Below are 20,869 nucleotides of genomic sequence, written 5' to 3'. Positions count from 1 at the left end.
AGCTAACTGCTTCAAATCACTTGGCTCTGTTTTCATTTCGAAAAAATCCAGCAGTTACGTTGACATGATTTTAGTGGTAAAATGTGAAAAGAGAGTGAAAACACAGTACATTTTCACTAGCATTAAATCACAGTACAACCCAGGCCCCATGGGGCTTCTCACTGTGGCAGCATTCGGTGCTTCTGCCAACTTGTCAGTCATGCTCAGGATCGTTTCTTTGGTCAAACAAAAATGACGGAAGATGTCCTCACTGCTGTATATTTCCAACAGACTGCTGTTCTCTAAAACCTCTCTCCCTTCTTACTGCTTGTTCCATGATGTTGTTTGTAAACCACAAATTATACAGACTGGCGCTACAGATAAGTCACAAATATCTATGTGAAGCGGAACCCTAATAGGCTGATATTAAAATCAGCTCATCATTCAAAGTAACAATGTCATCACCAAATAAAAATGGATAAACAATCCATCACCAACAAAGTAAAATCAATACCAAACAAAATAATCACCACAACAGTTGAAGATTGACTGTTTCTCCATCAAACAAAAAGACTCACACAGCCACCACATACACACATGTTCGGAAGCTGGACCAGTGCATTACAGGCTTTTTAAACTAGTGACTCAGTGCAAAATACGATTGACAAGAAGGCACATTTGACCCAGACAGTCTTGAACTGTTACTATTGATAATGATAGTAATGATGCAGATTGAATTTGAATACTTGAAATGTTGTCTAAAACTAAAGGATCTCATACCTACAGTAAGTTTTTGTTGTTGAAAAAAATTAATTGTGCCCTGAATCCACTTAGTTGCTGTTCTGGTGCTTTTGAATATATCACATGATATTTAGTAGCAGATGAAGTTTGTCCACTTGTTATGAAAATATGGACATTCAAATTTCCCTTTTTCCTGAGCACTTTGAGGACGTTTTGCCCATGTCGGCTTAAAAGCAATGATGGAAAGTTAATTCTTGAACTAGAAAAAGCAACAACAAACAATTTCAGCGCATAAAGCCGAAGCTTTTGATCATCTTACGCGACCTTTATCAGCAGATGACGAAAGGAAAGTGGAAAGTGACCAACAATTTGTGCATTCTACAACCTTTAATCAAAGAAAAAGAAAAAGAAAAAAAAAAAAAAAAAAAAAAAACACAATTAAAATATAAGGACAAACCATTGTGACTATTTTAATTGTTATGGGATGCTTTGTTTGCATATCTCTGTGCCCCTCTCTCCCCCAGTCCTTTGCACATTCGGTTTGGTTTGTAGTGCAGCAGCTGTAGTGACTGCAGTGGAAACTAAATTTAGTAAATTTGAACAAGCAGCTTAAGTCATCCAGACCGTGTATGCACCATATGATTTCCTCCTCTAAGCTTCTTGAGGAGGCAAAGGGCTGCCGAGTCACAAATCTGCCAAGCCGCCTCATTAGATAGAGCAACAATCCAAATCCTCTGAGTCCGTCACAGTCGCTTGTAGAGTGAAATACAGGAGTTTGTAAGTTAATAATGATCCAAAATGATTGGAGAAGAAGATCCGACAGTTTTTTTGAGGTGAGGAGGTTAAAACCACACAAACAGCTGGGGATCATAGAAACATTTAATGGGTGTCTGACTCCATCTAGTGGCCAAAATGGATGTTTCAAATTGCATCAACTGAACAAAACACAACAGCAGTATGTTGGGTTTGTCATGTAAGATGATGAGCTAGCAAGTTCATTAAAAAACATGAGTATAACAAAAATAAAAAATATCACATTTATTTCTTACATAATGCTCTTTTACATTCACTGTAAATGCCTTTGAAAGTTCTGGAGAAACTACTGAGTGGATCTTAACTTACAGTGAGGTGTTTTCTGTCAAAGTATTTAATTGCAATTGCATGTTTTCATGGTTGATAAAAACCAGTTCAGTCTCTTGTTTAAAACAGGAACATTTCATGTGAAATAAAAAATCAGACCATGGGTGAAATTAGATGTGAAACAAATAGTTAATCAGTATTAAATAAATCAGCAACTCTTTTGATAACCGATCAATCTTTTAAGTAATAGTTGAAGTAATTTATTCAAGTCATGTCTATTCTCAGCTTCTCCAGTGGGAGAACTTGTTGCTTTTTCTGTTCCATAGTACAACCCTGACTCCAAAAAGAAGTCTAAAACATAAATAACAGAATAACAGAATATAATAATTTGCTAATCCCTTCTGACATGTATTCAATTGGAAACAGTACAAAGACTGTGTTCTTAATGTTCTAACTCATCAACTTCATTACTTTTTGTAAATATCTGCTTATCCTGAATTTGATGCAGCAACACGTTTCAAACCAGTTGGGACAGGAGCAACAACAGACTGGGAAAGTTGTGGAACGCTCCAAAAACACCTGTTTGGAACATTCCACAGGTAAACAGGTTGATTGGTAACAGGTGATAGTATCATGATTGGGTATGAAAGGGGCATCCTGGAAAGGCTCAGTGGTTCACAAGTGAGGATGAAGTGAGGTTCACCACTTTGTGAACACATGATAGTGTTTTGTAAAACTGTTGTTGGTAAACATAGTTAATTTCCAAATGACTACATTCTGTTTTTATTTCAACTTTTACACAGCATTCCAACTTTTTTGAATTCAGGGTTGTTGGCAAAAATGTGTATCTCTGAGTTTTGGACTGTTGATGAGACAAACAATTTGAGAACATCAGCCCAGGCTTAAGGAAATAATGATGGGCATTTCCCACTGTTTCCTGACATGTTACAGACCAATCAGGCAAGAAAACAATAGGAAGATTATTCAATAATGATTGGTCGTTGCAGCCCTAACTGAGACAATTCCCTCTCTTTATCATGCAAAAGAAGGTTAAAATACCTTCATCCACAATTTTGTGTAGTCCCAATGCCAGTTCACCTCGAAGAACTTCTGAGGGTAATTTCCAGCATGGATGAAGAGGTGAGCTAGCTGGCTCAGAAGCTGTATGTAGCTCCCAATGTGGAGACAGAATATACAAAATCACATCAGCCAACATTCTACATCAAGTCTCCAACTGAGTTTGGACGTTTGTCTGGGGCAATACGTCAGAATCTGTGCAATCAAATTTAGATATATGAGGTCACCTACCATCTGGTACTTGCAGTGCACTGTAAACAGGTGGCTGGCAAGGTAGAACAGCACACTAACACAGTCAAGACCCTCATGTCTATGTCTGGTGCTCTGTGAGCTATTAAGTACACTGTGAAATTCAGAATGCGTACTGAAGACTGACAAAATCTCTGCTAGATGATTTACGGCTGAAACACAGAAGTGCAACCACGTTAAAAGATAAGTGTTGCAGTTTGAGCCAACCTGTGACCAAGAGACAATAAGGTTTTACTCTAATGAGCTCGTCCTGGTTTACCAGCATTATATTATCTGGCTTTAGGTCCACATAAATGACACAAAAGCCTTCAAACATGTAAAGGGCTGCCCACAACTTCAAGGACAAAGGAAGAACTGTGGACTAACGAGCCATACAACAGTGTACAAAGACTGAAATACAAATGAAAGTATTGAATTTTACATTGTATATAGTATGTATATATTATCAGCAAAATGTGCTTCAAATATCAAAGGCAAAGTATTCATTATGCCAGTATGTCAGTGTTATATTTCTAGCACTGTTATTACTGCTTACAGTAGATAACATGTAAGCTGCACAATGAAAAAAACGAAGATGAAGATAATCAAGGTACAAGTGTGAGTAAATGTACTTAGGTCACCACTTTCAACAGTCTGTGTGTCTTTTCACTTTTCTTACTTGTTGTATCTGATCTCCACTAGCCTTCTGAGCTAGAACTCCAAACCAAAGTTTATTTATTTGTCTGTTTGTTTTTGAAGGAAAAAAAAAAAATAACTTAACTGACCATTTCACTGCAATTTCAAAGCCACATGAAAGATTTTTCTTTTTCTTTTTACATGATATTTTACTAAGTGAAATGTAAATAGCATGTCGAATGAGGTCCAGTTGGAACTGTGGCAGGCATCCGGTCACACAGCTCCCTGCCTTCGCCTTGGTCTCCATCAGTTTCTGTTTCTCTCTCTGATCGTGTTTCATCTTTCTCACTTGGCTCTTCATCCCTCACTTTCAGTTGTCCTCCGGATTACTGCTGTCTTTCTTATTCATGATCTCCTCTCTCTGTGAGTTTGTCCTCCTTGAAGATGGACATATGCTTTGGCTCTGTTGGCCTTCTTTTACATTTTCTGTCAAAAGGTTAAATCCTGCTGTGGTGAAGGTGTGAAAACAGCTCATGGTTAAGATTAGTGTTTTATGGGAATGTTAAGGCAATAAGCTAATGTACAGCCAAGCAGTCAATAAACAATCAGAAATATTTAAATTGGCTATATTTTTCCCAGTTTGACAGTAAATGGTGCAGCATTTTTTCACATTAACAGATGGATGTAACAGAAAGAACACTTCAGTATGTTTGTCTGGCAAAAAAAAACAATAATCTTTCCTACAAAACCTTTACTAAAACACACTGTGAATAAACTGTCAAGCTCAACATTCCTTAAACGCTACTGATTCAAATGCAGCATGTCATCATGTCTGTTTGACACTCCAAAGGCACACCTGGATAAGACACATGCACACACACACACACGCGCGCGCACGCACACACACACACACACACACACACACTGCCCTGAGGAAGCAGATTAGCTCAGTTTCTAACTGTTACAAGCTTAATGAATAATACCTAAGGATGTTTTCTCCCAAACGTAACTTTGATACTTATTGAGTCATGAATATTTCATGTTATAAGGTAATATTTAGATTTGAAACAAAGTTTTCGGGGCCTTTAACGCAACAAAATGCATGTTGTATTAGCATTTTTGCTAAAAGTGTAGACTGTCAGAGACCATGTTCAAACACAAGGTGATTCATTGTGACGTTTGTTCATGGTGGAAATCTGGAACAATGGATTGAGGCTAGCTGGATTGTACATGATGAATCAGAGGCGACACAGCGGAGCAGGACAGGCAGTGGCAGGAATCTTCAGGAAGAACACTGGAGACTGATGAGGATCAGAATGAAGCAGAAGGAGGGAGACAATGGACCTGAAGTGCAGGTAGAATAGGATTAGGCAGGTTCAAAGCCAACACAAGGAAATGATCGGGCAACCAGTAAAATGATGGACCAGGTTTCTAGACTTCAGGCTACAGGTGTAGTTGATGAGTGGAGTAGTTCGCCACCCTCTGACTGAAACAGGCACACATACACACAAACAGAGACAAACAGGACACGCTAAGCAGGGGAAAAGAGCAGAAACTCTGGCGATGAGGAGGATTCTGCTTGACCATAACAATGTCACTCATTGTGTAGTCATATGTGACTTCTTGTTGACTCTTCCAGACAACCCTCTGCTGTCTACCAAAGTGTCAGTGACTATCAACATCCTGGATGTGAACGAGTTCCCTCCTGAGCTGGCCATTCCTTCAGATACCTTCGTCTGTGAAAACTCCAGAGTCGGACAGGTAAACTGAGCTGGATCTGCTTGAAATGATGTGCTACTTCGATATAAGTACTTCTTCAACAGAACCATGTGGAACATATACTGCACACCTTTATCATTTAAATGGTTATCCTTGGTAACAAAGATTTATCATGTTGAGGTCTTAGTTAGTCCATGTTCTAGTCGTACACTCTCCTACGATCAGTTCAAATAGTCCAAATAGCTATATTTCGTTAAAGCATGGGTGAAACAAGAGCACTGGGAGGGAGGACAGAAACTTACTGTTTCTTGACATTTTTGTGAGATTTGAACCAGCACTCTTTAATTCACAAGCCATCAACTTTTCTCTCTGGGGTTCTGTGCTTCAGTATGCTGAGCAGATTCTCTGTCTGGTTGCTCCCTGACCAGGTGATCCAGACAGTCAGCGCTGTGGACAAAGACCTTCCACCTGTCGGCCAGAGGTTCTTCTTTAAGTCCCCCAAAGAGCTTCGCAACAGAAACTTCACTGTTCGAGATTTTGGAAGTAAGTGGGGCGGGGGGGGGGTTAAAAGGGAAGAGGATGGTTGCAAATAGTTTTATCGTGTTATAATGTCTTTACTGTAAAGAAAAGAACTTTAAAGTAAGAATGTGTCGAATGAAGTGACAGCGTGAAAGAGGTCTCATGCAGTGATGAACCTACAGAGCTTTCTAGTAAGTGTCAGCTCATTCTTTAGCTGTCCAGCCCAAAACTTATCACTGCTCTAGTAGCGTCATTTGGGCTGCAGCAGGCAGCTTAATCACCTCAGCCAGCCACTCTGTCAGTTCTCCTTTAGAATCTATGGTGTTCAACTTATTTTTGATGAGTCAATGCTGAAGTTTCCTGTCAGAAACCCTCATTGACTGTATGTAATTATGGGATTTAAGTCTTTGAAACAGCTCATGTTTGTTTAACTTCATGGGTTTTAAAGACAAAAGAAATCGGCTCTATTTCGACTTAAGTAGAAAGCTCTTTGTTGCTTTGTTGGTTCATTGATGGTAGACACTTTTAGGATTACTGAAGTTTTCAATGTATCTGTAAGTTCAGAGACCTATGTATTCCCTGAAACCCCACTATTTAAACCTCTTGTCTCATTCTATGTAGCCCTGTTTTATTTAGAATGATGTACAGTAATTCTGTACAGTTCTGTAGCCCATGATGTACTGTGTGTCTGGGGCCAACGTGCAGTGCCAGTATGGGAAGTAATTTCCTTAATGCAGCCAAATGTAAAGTAAATCTGGATTTATACTCGATAAAAGGTTTTGCAGGAGTGCAGCTGCGGATTCCTGCGGCAAAGGTCTTGATTTCTACAGTATTCAGCGACAGATTTCACCCTTTGATATCACTACTACAACACTACACAGATGGATTGTAGGTGATCAGGCCATATTATATTATTCTTGCAGTTCCAGCATTGTATATCCATGGCTCCAATAGCACTGACGTGTGGTTATAATTTTGAGGAAGTGCACATCAGCCACATTGTAGTCTGCAGTGTAACCTCCAAGACCTTCATATGTAGCTGCTATAGATATGATGTAACTCCATACCACAGACATATAAATCCAGTGTAAGGGTGTGGAAGTCAGGGTTGTTCTAAAAATGCAATTAAACTCCACAACAGAACCTCTGAAAAGGGACCCAAGTCACATGTAAACAATGACCATGAAGGGGATGATCTAAAAAGAGTTTTTTGTACTGATTCATTTCAACCCTTTTTTTCAGACCAAAATGTTAATATTTGTCAACTTTGCAAATTCTGGATTACATTCAGTCGCAAGTTATTTTTTTGTTTGTTTGTTTGTTTTTTTATATTCACTACTAACATTGAAATTATTTTCACAACAGTTGCACATGGCATCAACAGCATGATTAAAATTAGGGAAACACTATGGTTATAACAAATAAACTATAGTAGGTTAAGGTATAGGTTATGGTTGCAGCTGGGCAGCTAAAAGACATGGTTAAGGCTATAGAAAAGTTAGTCCAACATGAACTGTTGGATTGTGACAGCACATGAACTGCATGGAAAGTTGGACATGCTACATAATCATCCCCCACACCAACCTCCAGCATTACCACATGCATCACTTACTGCTTCCTGTATTGTGAATCTTGGCAGTGGAGATAAATCGTGAAGCATAGATCCTCCAATATTGACAATATTCTGAGCTGGATGATCAGCTTTTACAATCTTCCACTTCCATTTCCTGTTTTCCTCTGCCTCACCTCAGCAGCAAGCTTTGTTAGATTTTTGTGCTTGTGCCTGTACAGTCAGCATCACATCTGACAGAGTCAGACACACAGGCCTACAGCCACAAAGGGGAACTGGAGCGTGTGTGTGTGTGTGTGTGTGTGTGTGTGTGTGTGTGTGTGTGTGTGTGTGTGTACCTATCAACCAGTGGACTTTGGCTCGTTACACATTCACCACCAGTGGACTGGTGAGTCAACAGGACACATTTTGGAGGTCAACTGTTGGTCCTGCTGTAAATGATGCTAAAATCATGTCCACAACCCTCTGGTGAATTTATCATAATATTAGCTTAGAGGGGACGTGTAGGTCTGAGAGTGTTAAAGTTCATGCTCAGTGCTGCCCCTGGTGACTGGAGCTGGGACTTAAACTACTCACTAACAATTTTTTTTCACACATCCACTGTGTGAATGACTGGCAAAAGGATTTTCACTCACCCAAAACTATTCACACCAGCAACAATTGCAACATTTGTTCAATAAAAAGCTCTGATAGATTGGCACCAGGTCATTCTTCAGAAAAAAAAAAATAAAATATGGATTCAGCATCATCCAGAGATGACGATCTTGTTCTCTTCCTCCTCACTCAACATTTCACGTCACCTGCTTTACTGTGTCCACTTCAGCATCTCTGTTGTGCTGTGAGCCCTGCTCACGGTCAAGCACTTTTAACAACATGTTTAACAACATGCCACAGGCGGAACTAATAGCCCTGACTAATATGACACAAAGAAATTCAAAGAGAAATTTTGGTTGGTAACAGGAAAAGAAAAATTAGCTCAGACAACACCAAAATGTTATATATAGTGTGATGATAAGTTACACAATCACAGAACCAAACAGAGTTGCGTACTTCTCATTATATGTGGGTTTACAAAAAGATTGATGCACATTACAAAGAAGATGGTCCCCACTTGGACTGCACAGAGTGACAGTTTCCCCTCTTAGATAGCATGGAGCCACATTCACACTCCAGCACAAATGACAACCGACGGAAGAAGACATGTAAAATGAATACAGATGTAACCTATTAAATTTCTTTATGCTTTATGCAACTGTGTAGCCACCTATGCATGAAATAAGTCAATCCAGCAACTGGAACCAGGGAATACTTGTGATATTGACGTCTAGTTGATTAAATTCTAAATTCTTTTGTGTATTTAAATATTGAGATGAAATGTAAAATATGGCGTTTGATGACACAGAATGACCTCTGTTCACTGTCAGATAATGACAAATGTTTTCCTCTCTCAGACAGCATGGAATGACGTTCACATAGCACGCATGCACAAGGACAGACGAACACAAAGACAAAAGCTAAATGAATGATTCTCCTCAGAGAACTAATGTGATCCCGCGTCATATCCCCGACAGCTAAGATCAGTTAGTGAACCAGCACTGCTTGAAGTAAATGATTTATCATAGTTTTCAGTAAATTGTGTGATATTAGTTTTGAAATATAATTCAGAAAATATTAGTCATACGATTGAAATTCAGACATATGAAATGAAGCAGATATGTTTTCTGATGATGAAGTTCTTGATGAGTGGTTGATATTAGTGCATACAGCCAGCTAACTAATGATTTATGGGTAAAACATTCATTTATTGTGAAGTGGTTGTGATAATTTTCAGGACATTTGTGTTCATCACAGACTGTTCCATTCAGGCTAAGTCCAGCAATAGTCCATATTTAGCCAAGCCTAACCCCTCCTTGGAAAGGCTAACACTTCAGCAATGCTTATGCTTGATATGGTCTTCAAGAGTTGCTAAGACATCTGAAATGTTGTGTGACACTGTCTGGGAGACTGTCAGTGATGTAACATCATCCTCTGTTGGTTTCCAGACAACACAGCTGGCATTGTTACTCGACGCTCGGGATTCCAGCGTCGGCTGCAGGATGTCTACATACTTCCTGTTGTGGTTGAAGACAGTGGTTACCCCGCCCAGAGCAGCACAGCCACCCTCACCATCCGAGTGTGTTCCTGTGAGGCGGGAGGCTCGCTGCTTACCTGCTCAGCTGAGGCCATCTTCCTGCCAGTGGGCCTCAGCACCGGAGCTCTGATGGCTATTCTCCTATGTGTGGCTCTGCTGATTGGTAAACTCATCTTTCTTCCATCACCTTCTCTCTTCTAGATCTACAACATAGTGACAAATACAACACCAAAACAGGGTTCATAAAACTGAAACCAGCACATCATTCAGCACAGGTTCTGTCTCAGACTCTGTGTTGAGATGTGTTAGCCTTTCTTTTAAGTCTATTTAAACACTGTGTATGCAGTGGAACATTTACATAAGCAAACACTGCAGGTAAGGTTCCACTTTTGTCATTATAATTTACTAATGGTTGACTTAGTAAATTACACTGGTTCATTGTCTGTTTCTGTGAATACTTTACAGAGTGACATGTACTTATCGTTATATCAAGGGCATCGGTACTGTATTTTTCTGTATAACACCAGGTTAGAAAAAAGCAGCACACCTCGTGTTAATCTTTTAGGTAAATTTGTTTACAGCCAGTAGGCTGATAAATCTGCTGATGCATTTGAACAGGTAGCCTTCATCAGAGCTTATATGACAGGAGTCATGTGATCACCAGCCAGAAAATGATTACACCTGCACACACATCCTACATTTAATAAAAGCTATTATTGCAAAAAAAAGTTTGCTAACTATAATAACTCTATGACAATGATAACACTATAAGTAAGGTGAATGAGTTATTTAAACCATGTGGAAGCATTGTATTCAATTTTTCTATGCAGAATATTTCTCTTTGAGACAAAGGTTGCTAAACTGGGAAACAGGCAGTTCACTAATACAAGTTATTCTGCCCAAGAGTTCCAAAAGAATCAATCAGTGCAGCTTCAAATACCATGACCTTAAATTAAATGAAGTACTTTCTGTCCATTTAAATTGACTTTCCCACACAGCTTGTTTGAAATTATGAAACTAATGATAATAGATTCTAAGGGTAGCTGCCAGTCAGAACTTGAACCACAAAACAATTCTTGTGTGCTGTGTGTTTAGTGTATTTTGCCACTTGCCCTGCAGTGCTCCCAACTCTTTATGTAGTGCATTATTACTCGGATTTACAATTGAAAGGAATTTTTACGAGTGCATGACTGACTGCACCGTGACATGTTTCTGTTACATCTTGGTGACCGAGTAGAAAATAATTACCCAGATTATACTTTCAGATGTTAGAAAAATTCACATTGTTTCTGGTGATGTTTTAATTTTTAAGGCTTTCTGGCCCACAGCTTATAATGGTGAAAAGGAGTTTTACCAGTGAATTAATACTTGTAGTATAACACTAGAGGGCACCAACAATCCATGACATCGTTCCGTCATCTCATTTCATTGCTACTTCTGTTACAGAGAATTACAGTTATGCATCGCCTGTCCAACCAAAGTGAAAAGATGCAGGGCCACATGTACACAGCATTCATTGTGTGTAAACTACAGCAGGGTTGAAGCAGTTATTTATCCCGCCCTCACAACTGATTCACCCTGCTCATGAGAGATGCATGTAGGTCTCTCTCTCTCTCTCTCTCTCTCTCTCTCTCTCTCTCTCTCTCTCTCTCTCTGTGTGTGTGTGTGTAAGTGTGGACTGATAGCATGTCAGAGAAGAATCACAGCTTCTTGAGGGCATTGTGCCTTCTTTATTGGTGTCCTCTCCAAAGAGGCAGGATAACTGAAAGAGGACATAAAGGAGTAGAAGGGAGGATGGGCTAATAGCTGCTAACACATAACATCCACCTTTCTCTTGTGCCTGACAGAGAGAGACATTTCCTCATATATCATGATGGCAATGAAGCACTTTGCTGTAGCAGTGGAGGGAGCTTGAAGGTATGCTTGCAGGAATCCTGGCATGATGTTAATTACTGAAGTATCACAATCGTAACATTTGTGACTAAATGTCATGTGTATATTTCTGTTAGCTCTTGTTACGTTGATCTGGACTAAAAAAACAACAATAACAACATCAAAAATCCTGTCAGTTGGTGAAGAGCAAAGTAAGAAAATAGCAATTAGTTTCAGAATGAATCAGCCTGTGGATTATTTATGGATTAATCATCAACAGAATATCAGTAAATACTGAAAAATGCCCATCACATTTCCCTAGAGCCCGAATTAACATTTTCAAGTTGCTTATTTTGTCTGACAAACAGCACAATACCAAAACTTAGTCAGTACAGTGACAGAAACAGAGAAAGCAGCAAATCCCTACATTTGAGAGGCTGGAACCAACTGATGTTTTATGTATGTATTTCTAATTTGTAAGTCAACTGAAAAGCCTGATCAATCACAGTAATTGTTGTCAATTTATTTCCTGTCAGTCATCAATCTATTAATCAATAGTGTGAACACTTGACTAAAACTGTGACATGATCAGTGTCTCCAGAGGAATTTATGATGTGCTGGTGCTTCTTGAGCACAAGAAAGTAAAGACAAGGATCAACAGAGACAGAGACAGAACACAAAAAAGAACAACAGAACAGAACAGATAAACCTGGACAAAAATGACAGAAAAGAATGGCCAGAGATAAGCAGAGATTTGAAAAGGTGACTGACTCCTGAGGCAGGCAGTTCAAACACAGCGGCTCAGAGTGTGAAAGCAGTTGAATTCTTTGTTCTTTTCTGTCAGGATCTTGACACAGCTAGAAAGGAGTTCTCTAATTCAGGCTTATAAAGGCTCAAACAGACTTAGACTTTGGGGCCAAACTGCTGACCTCATGGACTAACAGCTTGGCATTAAAAGCAATCCTTAAGTTAACAGGAGGCCATTATAGGTAACTCTGTTTCTGCCACCTAGTTTTGGTTAAAAGGGCCGCAGCACTTTGGGCGACAGGAATTGGAGTTACAGTAATCCAAGCGTAAAGAACTGAGGCATACCCGACCTTTTCCAGATCAACAGAGAGGAGGCAAAGCAGAATTTTTGAGGTCTTTATTAGCTGGAGGTAACATGACTAAGCTACCCTCTAACCTGATATTCAAAGCTAAAATTTTAATCAAATGCTACCTTAAAGATTAAACTAATCTTATGGTGTTGACGATCAAACCATCCCTAAATAAATCTATGATTTATTACAAATGGCTTATTTTCATAGCGATGTCCATTATTTCTCCCAGTTATCATACTATTGTACCCACCAAAGAAAATGCTGCTATATGAACATGGCAACATCACTGAAACATAGTACAGCCCCCAAAATGTTGGGACGATGGGTAAAATGTAAATGTGAAGTGTTCCTGAGCCCATGGAGTAACATCTTTTACACAATCATGTGTTCACAAAGTGGTGAACCTTGCTCCATCCATCCATAGTCCCAGGAGCCCCCTTCAGAATTTGTTTGTCACCATTATGTTATAAATAATCTGAAGCTAATAAAAGTGTAAATCAACCAGTTCTCATCAACATTCATTTTACAAATGCTGCCTCCTCACATCCGTAGTTCACAAACTTCAACTGAACAGGGCAGTGTGCTACCCTGAGAGGAGGAAAAAACTGAGCTAGGACAACAGGGAGCAGTGATGGGATCACAGCATGACAGTACTGAGAGAGGGGTAGGGTCCTATGTTTAGCTGTGATTTAACAGTGGACTGTTTAGGATATTTATTTGCTGTTAAGTTTGGTTCAAACAAAGTTGAGGATAATATGACCACATCTTGAGGTCAGTAAAAACAGGAGCATGATTTGTCATCAGCTAATGTATTATTGTAGTTGAGAAGCGCAGTGATGCAAGTCCTTTTCCCTGCACTCAAAAACCACTTGATTGTAAGGATCGGAGACTCACAATTGCTAGGAGCTGAGTGGACCACACTGCAGAAAGGAAATTTTGCTTAAATTTATATGCAGTCTGAAGACTACTCAAAGCGCTTTTACAACTCAAGTCTAAGCAGCTAAGCCACCTGCTCATTATGAGCATTATCAGCTCACACACCGATGGCACAGCATCGGGGGCAGTTTTGGGGTTCGGTAATTTGCCTAAGGATACCTCGGCATGGTGACTGCTGAGGCCAGGGATCGAACCACCGACCTTCTGATAGGTGGACCGCCCACACACAGAGTACATTTGCCTGGATACAAAGAAAGATTTGTAAATTATCAGGGTATTTTAGTGGCAGATGAAAATGTTAGCTGTCTGGATTCCAGATGTTTGCACTCTAACTAAAGACAGTAAATCACCTGAATCTTTGTATAATACACTCTTTCTTTGAGGTTGTTTTAAATGTTTATTAGAAAATGCGATAAGAGCCATTTAGGTCTTAAAGAATCGTCACAATGGTATTTCTGCTTGTGTTCCTCCATAAATGGTGTTGTATGGTGATTGTAATGGAAACATTTATTTTTCAAATGAGATGTAAGCACAGTGCTCACTCACTTTAATTTGAGGATAACACAGGCTGAACAGAAAGTTTGTTCATAAAGCAATAGTTTGACTTACTGTCATTGCTTTGTACCGTTACTGTTACTTCGATTTCAGTATTGCAGTGCAGGAAAAGTTGTAATTGCAAGTGCAGGTCTCAAGTGGTCCCACCATGAATTCTACAAAAAATGGATTTTACTAAATCATACATCCATAAAAACATGGAATCTATTTGATTTGACCAAGTGTAAACCCAAGGTGATGTCATCCATTGGTCTGTGGACTATAGTTTGAAGCTTTGTTGGACATTATGGTTTTTGGAGCCAGTGATGAGAATTATTTGGAATAGAGGGTGGAGATGGAAAGGATACACATTGCTATGCTTCTATTTTGATTGGATCTGTATTAAGGTGCATCCGAGTGCACAGAGTCAGATAAGAGATTTAAGGTACCTATTGCAGGGTTAAAGGAATGGTATCTGAGCCAGGCCCAAGCCAAGCAGGCAGTGGTTAACAGAGCCAAGCAGGTCCAGAGCGGAATCCAGGAAGATGCTGGGCTGAATCAGAGCAGGACAGATGAGAAGGCGGGAGACAGGGTCCAGACCAGAGCAGACAGAGCTGCAGGGAGATGACATATAGGGTTAGTTGCAGGTAACAGACAACAAGCAAAAGTAAAAGAGAAAAAAGGCTTGAAACTGCGTGGATGCTGCAGAGCTGCGTCTTTGTTGGAGTCTTTATTACAGGAAAGGATGCAGCTGGAGAGGCTCTGTGAATTGGAGTCCTAGTTTCATTCACGGTGAGCTGCTGGTGGCCAGATCAGTTCTGTTTTTCACTTCAGTTTAGCTCAGAGGGTGCTGTATGTTTTTTCTGCTACGTGAAAAAAAGCCTTTCTGCTTCATTACAGCCTGGAGAAATTTCAGTAATTTACCAAGCCAACAACCCCACCTCCTTCTCTCACCACTAAATAAATCCTCCTCTAATGCTAACGCAGCATTATTATTCACCTGCAGAAGGATAAGGTATTGCAGCTGATCCTGCTGAATCAGAAACTAATGGATGATTTTACATTATTCTGCCCTTTTCATTGTACATTGGTTATACATTTGCTTTTTTGTGTAAATTTCTTGCTCTTGGAAAACTAGTTAGTGACACGTTCCAACAAACAGAATATTGGCTTTAACTTGCATCACAAAGCAAGCAGATAAATAGTGCATGGCATTGAGTGGATGCATTTTTCACAGATTCTATACTGCATGTCCTCTCATTTGAATTCTCCTCTGACCTACTATGGTGAACCTGTTATTATTTCTGGAACAGTGTTTGTTCCTTTTCACAATCCTCAGTTGTACCATGCTGTTACTATTTCCTCCAGCAGCAAGAAGCCCACAAAAAAAAGCCTTGCTGCTGACACAAGACAGTTTTCTATTAAGTCTCTCAAAGAGCTGAACATGCTGAAACATCAGTATACTCCAGTACATACTAGCAGCCCCCATTAACCCGGCCCCTAGTCTACACTATGACCTTGTTTAGTTTCTATACCACATAGCCCAAGGGGATGTTGTTATGTTTCCTTCTCTGTGCACTGATCTGCTTCACAGATCAGATGATTGGTTTGCTAATGGAGGGAAGTGAGGGCCAGCAGTTTCCATATGAGGGCATACAAAACATCTGCATGCAGTGAGGACTTTAAGCAGCAGATGTATGGATATATATAATATATAAATCATGGGATCTTTGATGATTTGGTCCTCTGACTCCAGTCCAATACACAGTCCTGTCTTCTCTGGACTGATGTTACCATAGCTATACTGAATAAATCAAAGTACTTTTTTCTGTTAATAGTCAGCCCACTGCAGAAACTCTTTCATATGCACAGATCTGTAATTGGGACAAACTGTGTGGACGTTCCTGACTTTTAAAACAGGTTGCAGTGTAATATTCATGCAGCTCAGTACAAATTGTTCCTGATATATAAGGAGAAATGGTCTGTTCATGAGTGTAAAGCCTTATGTGATGCAGATACGATTACAGGGTCATTTAAAACAAATGTAATGGACAGAAATATTGTCTGTTTTGTGATGGACAGACCTGCCAACTCTCCCATTTTCCCTGGGATTCTCCCATATTTTACTCTTCTCTCCTGCTGTCCTCTCATTAGTATTTTTAACCTTTCTAAAGAAAAAAATTGTTTGGCTCAGTGACAGTGAACACAGTCCATCCAGCAGCTCAGCTTGGCTGCTGTCTCTTTTCTCACCGAGCAGAGGGATCCTCCAGAAAACAAAACAAACCCTGGACCTGGACAAAAAGCTTATTCATATCTAAAAGTAAACGTGGTAAAGGCTCTGATAAACCTGTGCACAATATGTCTGACACTAAACAACAGAAATACAGAGCAAGCAACTAGCTGGTGAACATACTGTAGTGGAGCATGCAGCAGATATTTTCCCAGGAGCTGGTGAAGACAGAGTGAACATTAGATTCGGAGCACATTGATCAGGTGACCGGAAACCCTCCAGATGAATGCCAGTGTTGCTCTGACTGCCTCGACTGCTACTGTTAGACTGGCTATGCTTGCTTTTAGCCTGGTGGTGAGGCTTACTGATTGCTTTTATTGATGTTTTATTGATTTATGACTATTTCTTTTGTCATCATTCCCTGAGAAACTGAGAGGATATTTCTAATTATGGTCACTTATTTATCTCCAAGATCAAGGGTGAGTTAGCCTGCAGTTAGAGGTAAGGCTCTTATTATTAGCGACTCCACTATTAGTTGAATACTTAACTTGTATTTTTAATTTGACTGTGGTAACAGAAAGCACCCTTGACCTCTGGAAGGCAGCCTGATATGACAACTTTGCACAAAGGAGGACAGTGAAATGAGCTGAATAATTATTGCCCAATTTCCAATCTTTGCAGCATTAGAAAAGCCGGTAAACAATCAGTTGTGATCATTTTTATCTCAACTCTCCATTTTAAAATCTTATCAATCAAGCATGCACGGCAGCATGGAAAGCCTTGAATGACGTTGCTAGATGTTATTCGTTAGGATTGTATCGCTTTTATGGTCTTATCTAGGACTTTTGATTGTGTTAGGTATGAAATTCTTTTGAAATGCCTGAATTCTGTTGGATTTCATGAAACAAATTGTTTAATCGGTTTGCAAATGATCTGGTAGAACATCAGTCCAGTTTTATGAGTGTTGGCACAGGTGAGTATTCTAGGGCCACTTTTGTTCACAATTTCAATAAATAAATTAGATGAAAAACTTAGAAGTAAAGTACAATTCATCTGTAAACAAACAATGCCATTCTATGTACAACATTGCTTGGCTAGATTACTTTAAAAAAAAAAAAAAAAAAAAACAGCCTCTCTGCTTAAACATCCAGATCAGATGTGTTCTGCTCTTATAGGTTCATGCAATCAGAAGAGAACAGCACTGCATTCTGGGTCCAGGTTGACCAGACATTGAGACGGCCTTGTATCAGCTTTTCTTTTCTTTCTTTCTTTCTTTCTTTTTTTTTAAAGAGGGGAAAAACGTCTCTTTGCAGAAACAAAGCAAAAATGCAAATAAAAAAGCTTTAAAAAAAATTTTAAAGCAGAAATTGGTGATGTTTGTACATTAATATATCATCATCCTCTCCATAGGCTGGCTGTCAGAAACATCACAGCAGAAGCTCCTAGAAACTCCATTATCTGTACTGTACATTTGATTGCCCCACGTCTACTATAAATGCTAGAACAAAATAATAATCGCCTTTGCAAGAGAATATTTTTGTGTAGTTACCTCTGGAGAGATGGCCTGACTACAAGGATTGGTATTTCACTCTTATGTCATCCGTGAAAGAATTAGAAGTCATTACAAGTATTAGGAATTACCACATCCTACAAGTAAACTTTGGCGAGCAGTCCAGCACGGACATGTGAGGGTAATCGATGTTTTGTGCCTGCAAGAGGAATAGTGAGATTTGATTGAACAGCAGGTCTTCCTCTTCTCACAATCTCCAAAGCTGCTTGAGCTCAGTTTTGGCAGTTTGTATGCCTCTCCTATGCAGACTCCATCTGAGTGGAGAGCAAATTACCCTGGAGCTGACCTGGGAGTGAAGTGTCATCCTGTTAAACCCTCCATCAGGGCACTCTTAACTGTGATTCATCAGCTTTTCTATTTGTCTACTGATATAAAATATGTGATAAAACAGCTGGATTGTCCAGTGTTTGTTTTAAATTAAAGAATTTTTAACCAGAAATTGTTGGCATGCACACTTCCTTGTTGTAAAGTGCTCAGACTTTGGGTCTGGGAACAGAAAACAGAAAACTGAGTACTGCTTACTACTACTTACTACTTTTAACTTTTGAAACTTGGTTTATGAACTGAATTTGCATATGTACATTAAAAGAGGTATTGGTCACTGCAGTAATTACTCCTGTCCACACTTGCTGTGAAGAGATCCTTGCATAGAATGGGTATGCTGTAACTGTTAGACCCACGGAACACGGTTTTGATGCAAAGTGGCGTTTGCCTGTGTTCATTACCTGCATTGTGGGATATAGCGGGCCACACAAGACTGAGCAGTGGAGTGGTCAAAAGTAGAAAAAAATTCAGTTTAATACAAATTATTTGTAGGATGAAATTTGCCAGGAAGCTCTGTGATTTGCTGACAGAAGGATAAAAAATACTGATGTCAGTGGATTGTCACAAAGTTTTGTCTGCACAAACTATGAATACATGTTTCTGGAGGAGACTGTTATCACTTGGAACAGTGTGGAGATAAGTGGGGAAAGTCGTGGTTTGCTGAAGAGCAAACGACTTGATAGCTTAGTACTGTAATATCCCCACAGTTTTCACACAAGCCATTACTCCCAGGGAGTGTTCACCATTAGCAGAACAAAATCCACAGTCACTGTTCACCTTTTATTTTGACTCACATCTTTAACAGAGTAGCTTTGTCAGGAAGGCAACGCTCAACTGCCAGAATAGACAGCAGGAATAATTACAGTGACCAGTAACTTATAACAATGACTGATAACAATCAGTGCACATATTTTATTAAGGAAAACTAACTGATGTGCTGTGAAACTGTGGAAAAGATTCGACATACATTGATAAGGTCAAGATAAATATCAAAGATTGGAATAAGCAAGAAGAATTTTAGGGCCACTATGATTTGAAAATGTATGATTTTGCAGTTACCAAAACTGTCCACATACAGATTTTAATGAACATCCATTAGGAACTGACTATGACAAGTCAGGGAGGAAATAAAGAGAAAGAGACAAACCAAATTTATTATGCATGTGTAAAGATTTTTCAAATAATCCATAACTTTCTCTCTGTGTCTTGCAGTCATGGCAGCATTATACATGGGCCAGAGGCGCAACAAAGAGAAAGAGACTCTCATGACATCAAAAGAGGATATCCGTGATAATGTCATTCACTATGATGATGAGGGCGGAGGTGAGGCGGACACTCACGCCTTTGACATGGGCACTCTGCGCCACACACACTCACAACGCACCAGCACTCACAGCAGCACCTCCAAGAAAGACAAAAATGGCTACGGAGATGGGGTTCTGCTGCATCTCAACAGTCGTTCTGATGACGTCAGGACACCTGACATCCACTGCCAAACAGCCGGTGTCATTGCTGCGGTGAACAACAAGGCCCTGCTCTCTTCCCATGGCAGAGTGACTGAGGACGGTGCTGAAATGATCAGGGAGTTCATCGAACAGCGGCTGGAGGAGAGCCAGCACGGTTATGCCGCCCCGCCCTATGATTCACTGGCGACCTATGCCTATGAGGGTGACGGCTCAGAAGCTGGCTCACTCAGCTCCATCGAGGAGTCATGGGTAATTGACGAGTCAGGGGATTTTAGCTCCCTCGGTGACTGGGGACAGCCGTTCAAAACACTAGCTAGTATCCTGGACAGACAGCCGCCTGCATTGGCTGAGGAGAGCTGAGAGGAAATTGGACAGCAGAGAGACTTTGGGTGGCTATGTGGGAATTAGCTTTCTTTTCAAGACGCGTTTTTCTTTTCTTTTTTTTTTTTTTACTGTGACAGGCACTGGCTAGAATGATATGGGGACTTTATAGAAAGCTGTCCATGTGAGTTAGAGTTGTGAACTGGTTAGGTGGAGAGCAAAGAATCTAGCGACAGCTGTGTGAAAAAGTAAACTTTATAGCTCCTCAAAGTGCCTGAGGTACTATATGTTTACATGTTATTTTAAGTCATGATACTTAATAAAATATCTTGAACTGATGTTTTGATTTCAATATCAGATTCTGAAGTCTCATCAAATCATTTCCTAACAATGATTTAACCAGAAAATGAAATGCTGTTTTCTTAGCCACACAGGGAAGGATACAAACATTGGAATGATTACCATGAAGTTTGGTACAGATGTCAATGGTTCCCAGAGGATGAATCGGCTTCATGAGGTTGCGCTGTTGTTTTCAGAGTGAAACATCTCAACCTTCCTGTCCTTTAAGTTTTCATCTGGCACCCTCATCAGGTACAATACTTTTGGTTTATGACCAAATACCTGCAAAACTAATGGCATTCCCATCAGCCTCAGCTGTCCTTTGTGTTTAGTGCTATCATTAGCAAATATTTACTTTCTAAACTAAGACAATCTGATTTTGACCATGGTAAACATCACCTGCTAAACATCAGCATCTTAGCAGTGTGACATCCTGCTGTTTTAGTTCAAAGTGCTGCTGTGCAGCAATTAGTGTCACAGAGCTGCTAGTATATCCA

The 20,869-nt window shown here is 39.8% G+C and overlaps 1 protein-coding gene across 1 annotated transcript in view; it reads left to right on the top strand.

The window, feature by feature from the left end:
- The window catches only part of LOC143329153 (cadherin-12-like), a 70,644-nt gene extending 50,264 nt beyond the window's left edge, over positions 1–20,380 (top strand). Inside the window, exons 9-12 of the mRNA XM_076744914.1 lie at positions 5,381–5,502; positions 5,889–6,003; positions 9,592–9,843; positions 19,459–20,380. Of these exons, the coding sequence (XP_076601029.1) occupies positions 5,381–5,502; positions 5,889–6,003; positions 9,592–9,843; positions 19,459–20,072 (1,103 nt within the window). The 3' untranslated portion in view covers positions 20,073–20,380. The remainder of the gene's footprint in view (positions 1–5,380; positions 5,503–5,888; positions 6,004–9,591; positions 9,844–19,458) is intronic.
- The last annotated feature ends 489 nt before the right edge of the window (positions 20,381–20,869 follow it).

Source organism: Chaetodon auriga, chromosome 12 (genome assembly GCF_051107435.1).
Source record: "Chaetodon auriga isolate fChaAug3 chromosome 12, fChaAug3.hap1, whole genome shotgun sequence".
In the NCBI taxonomy this organism is placed as follows: domain Eukaryota; kingdom Metazoa; phylum Chordata; class Actinopteri; order Chaetodontiformes; family Chaetodontidae; genus Chaetodon; species Chaetodon auriga.
This window is presented reverse-complemented; position numbering and strand designations above follow the sequence as displayed.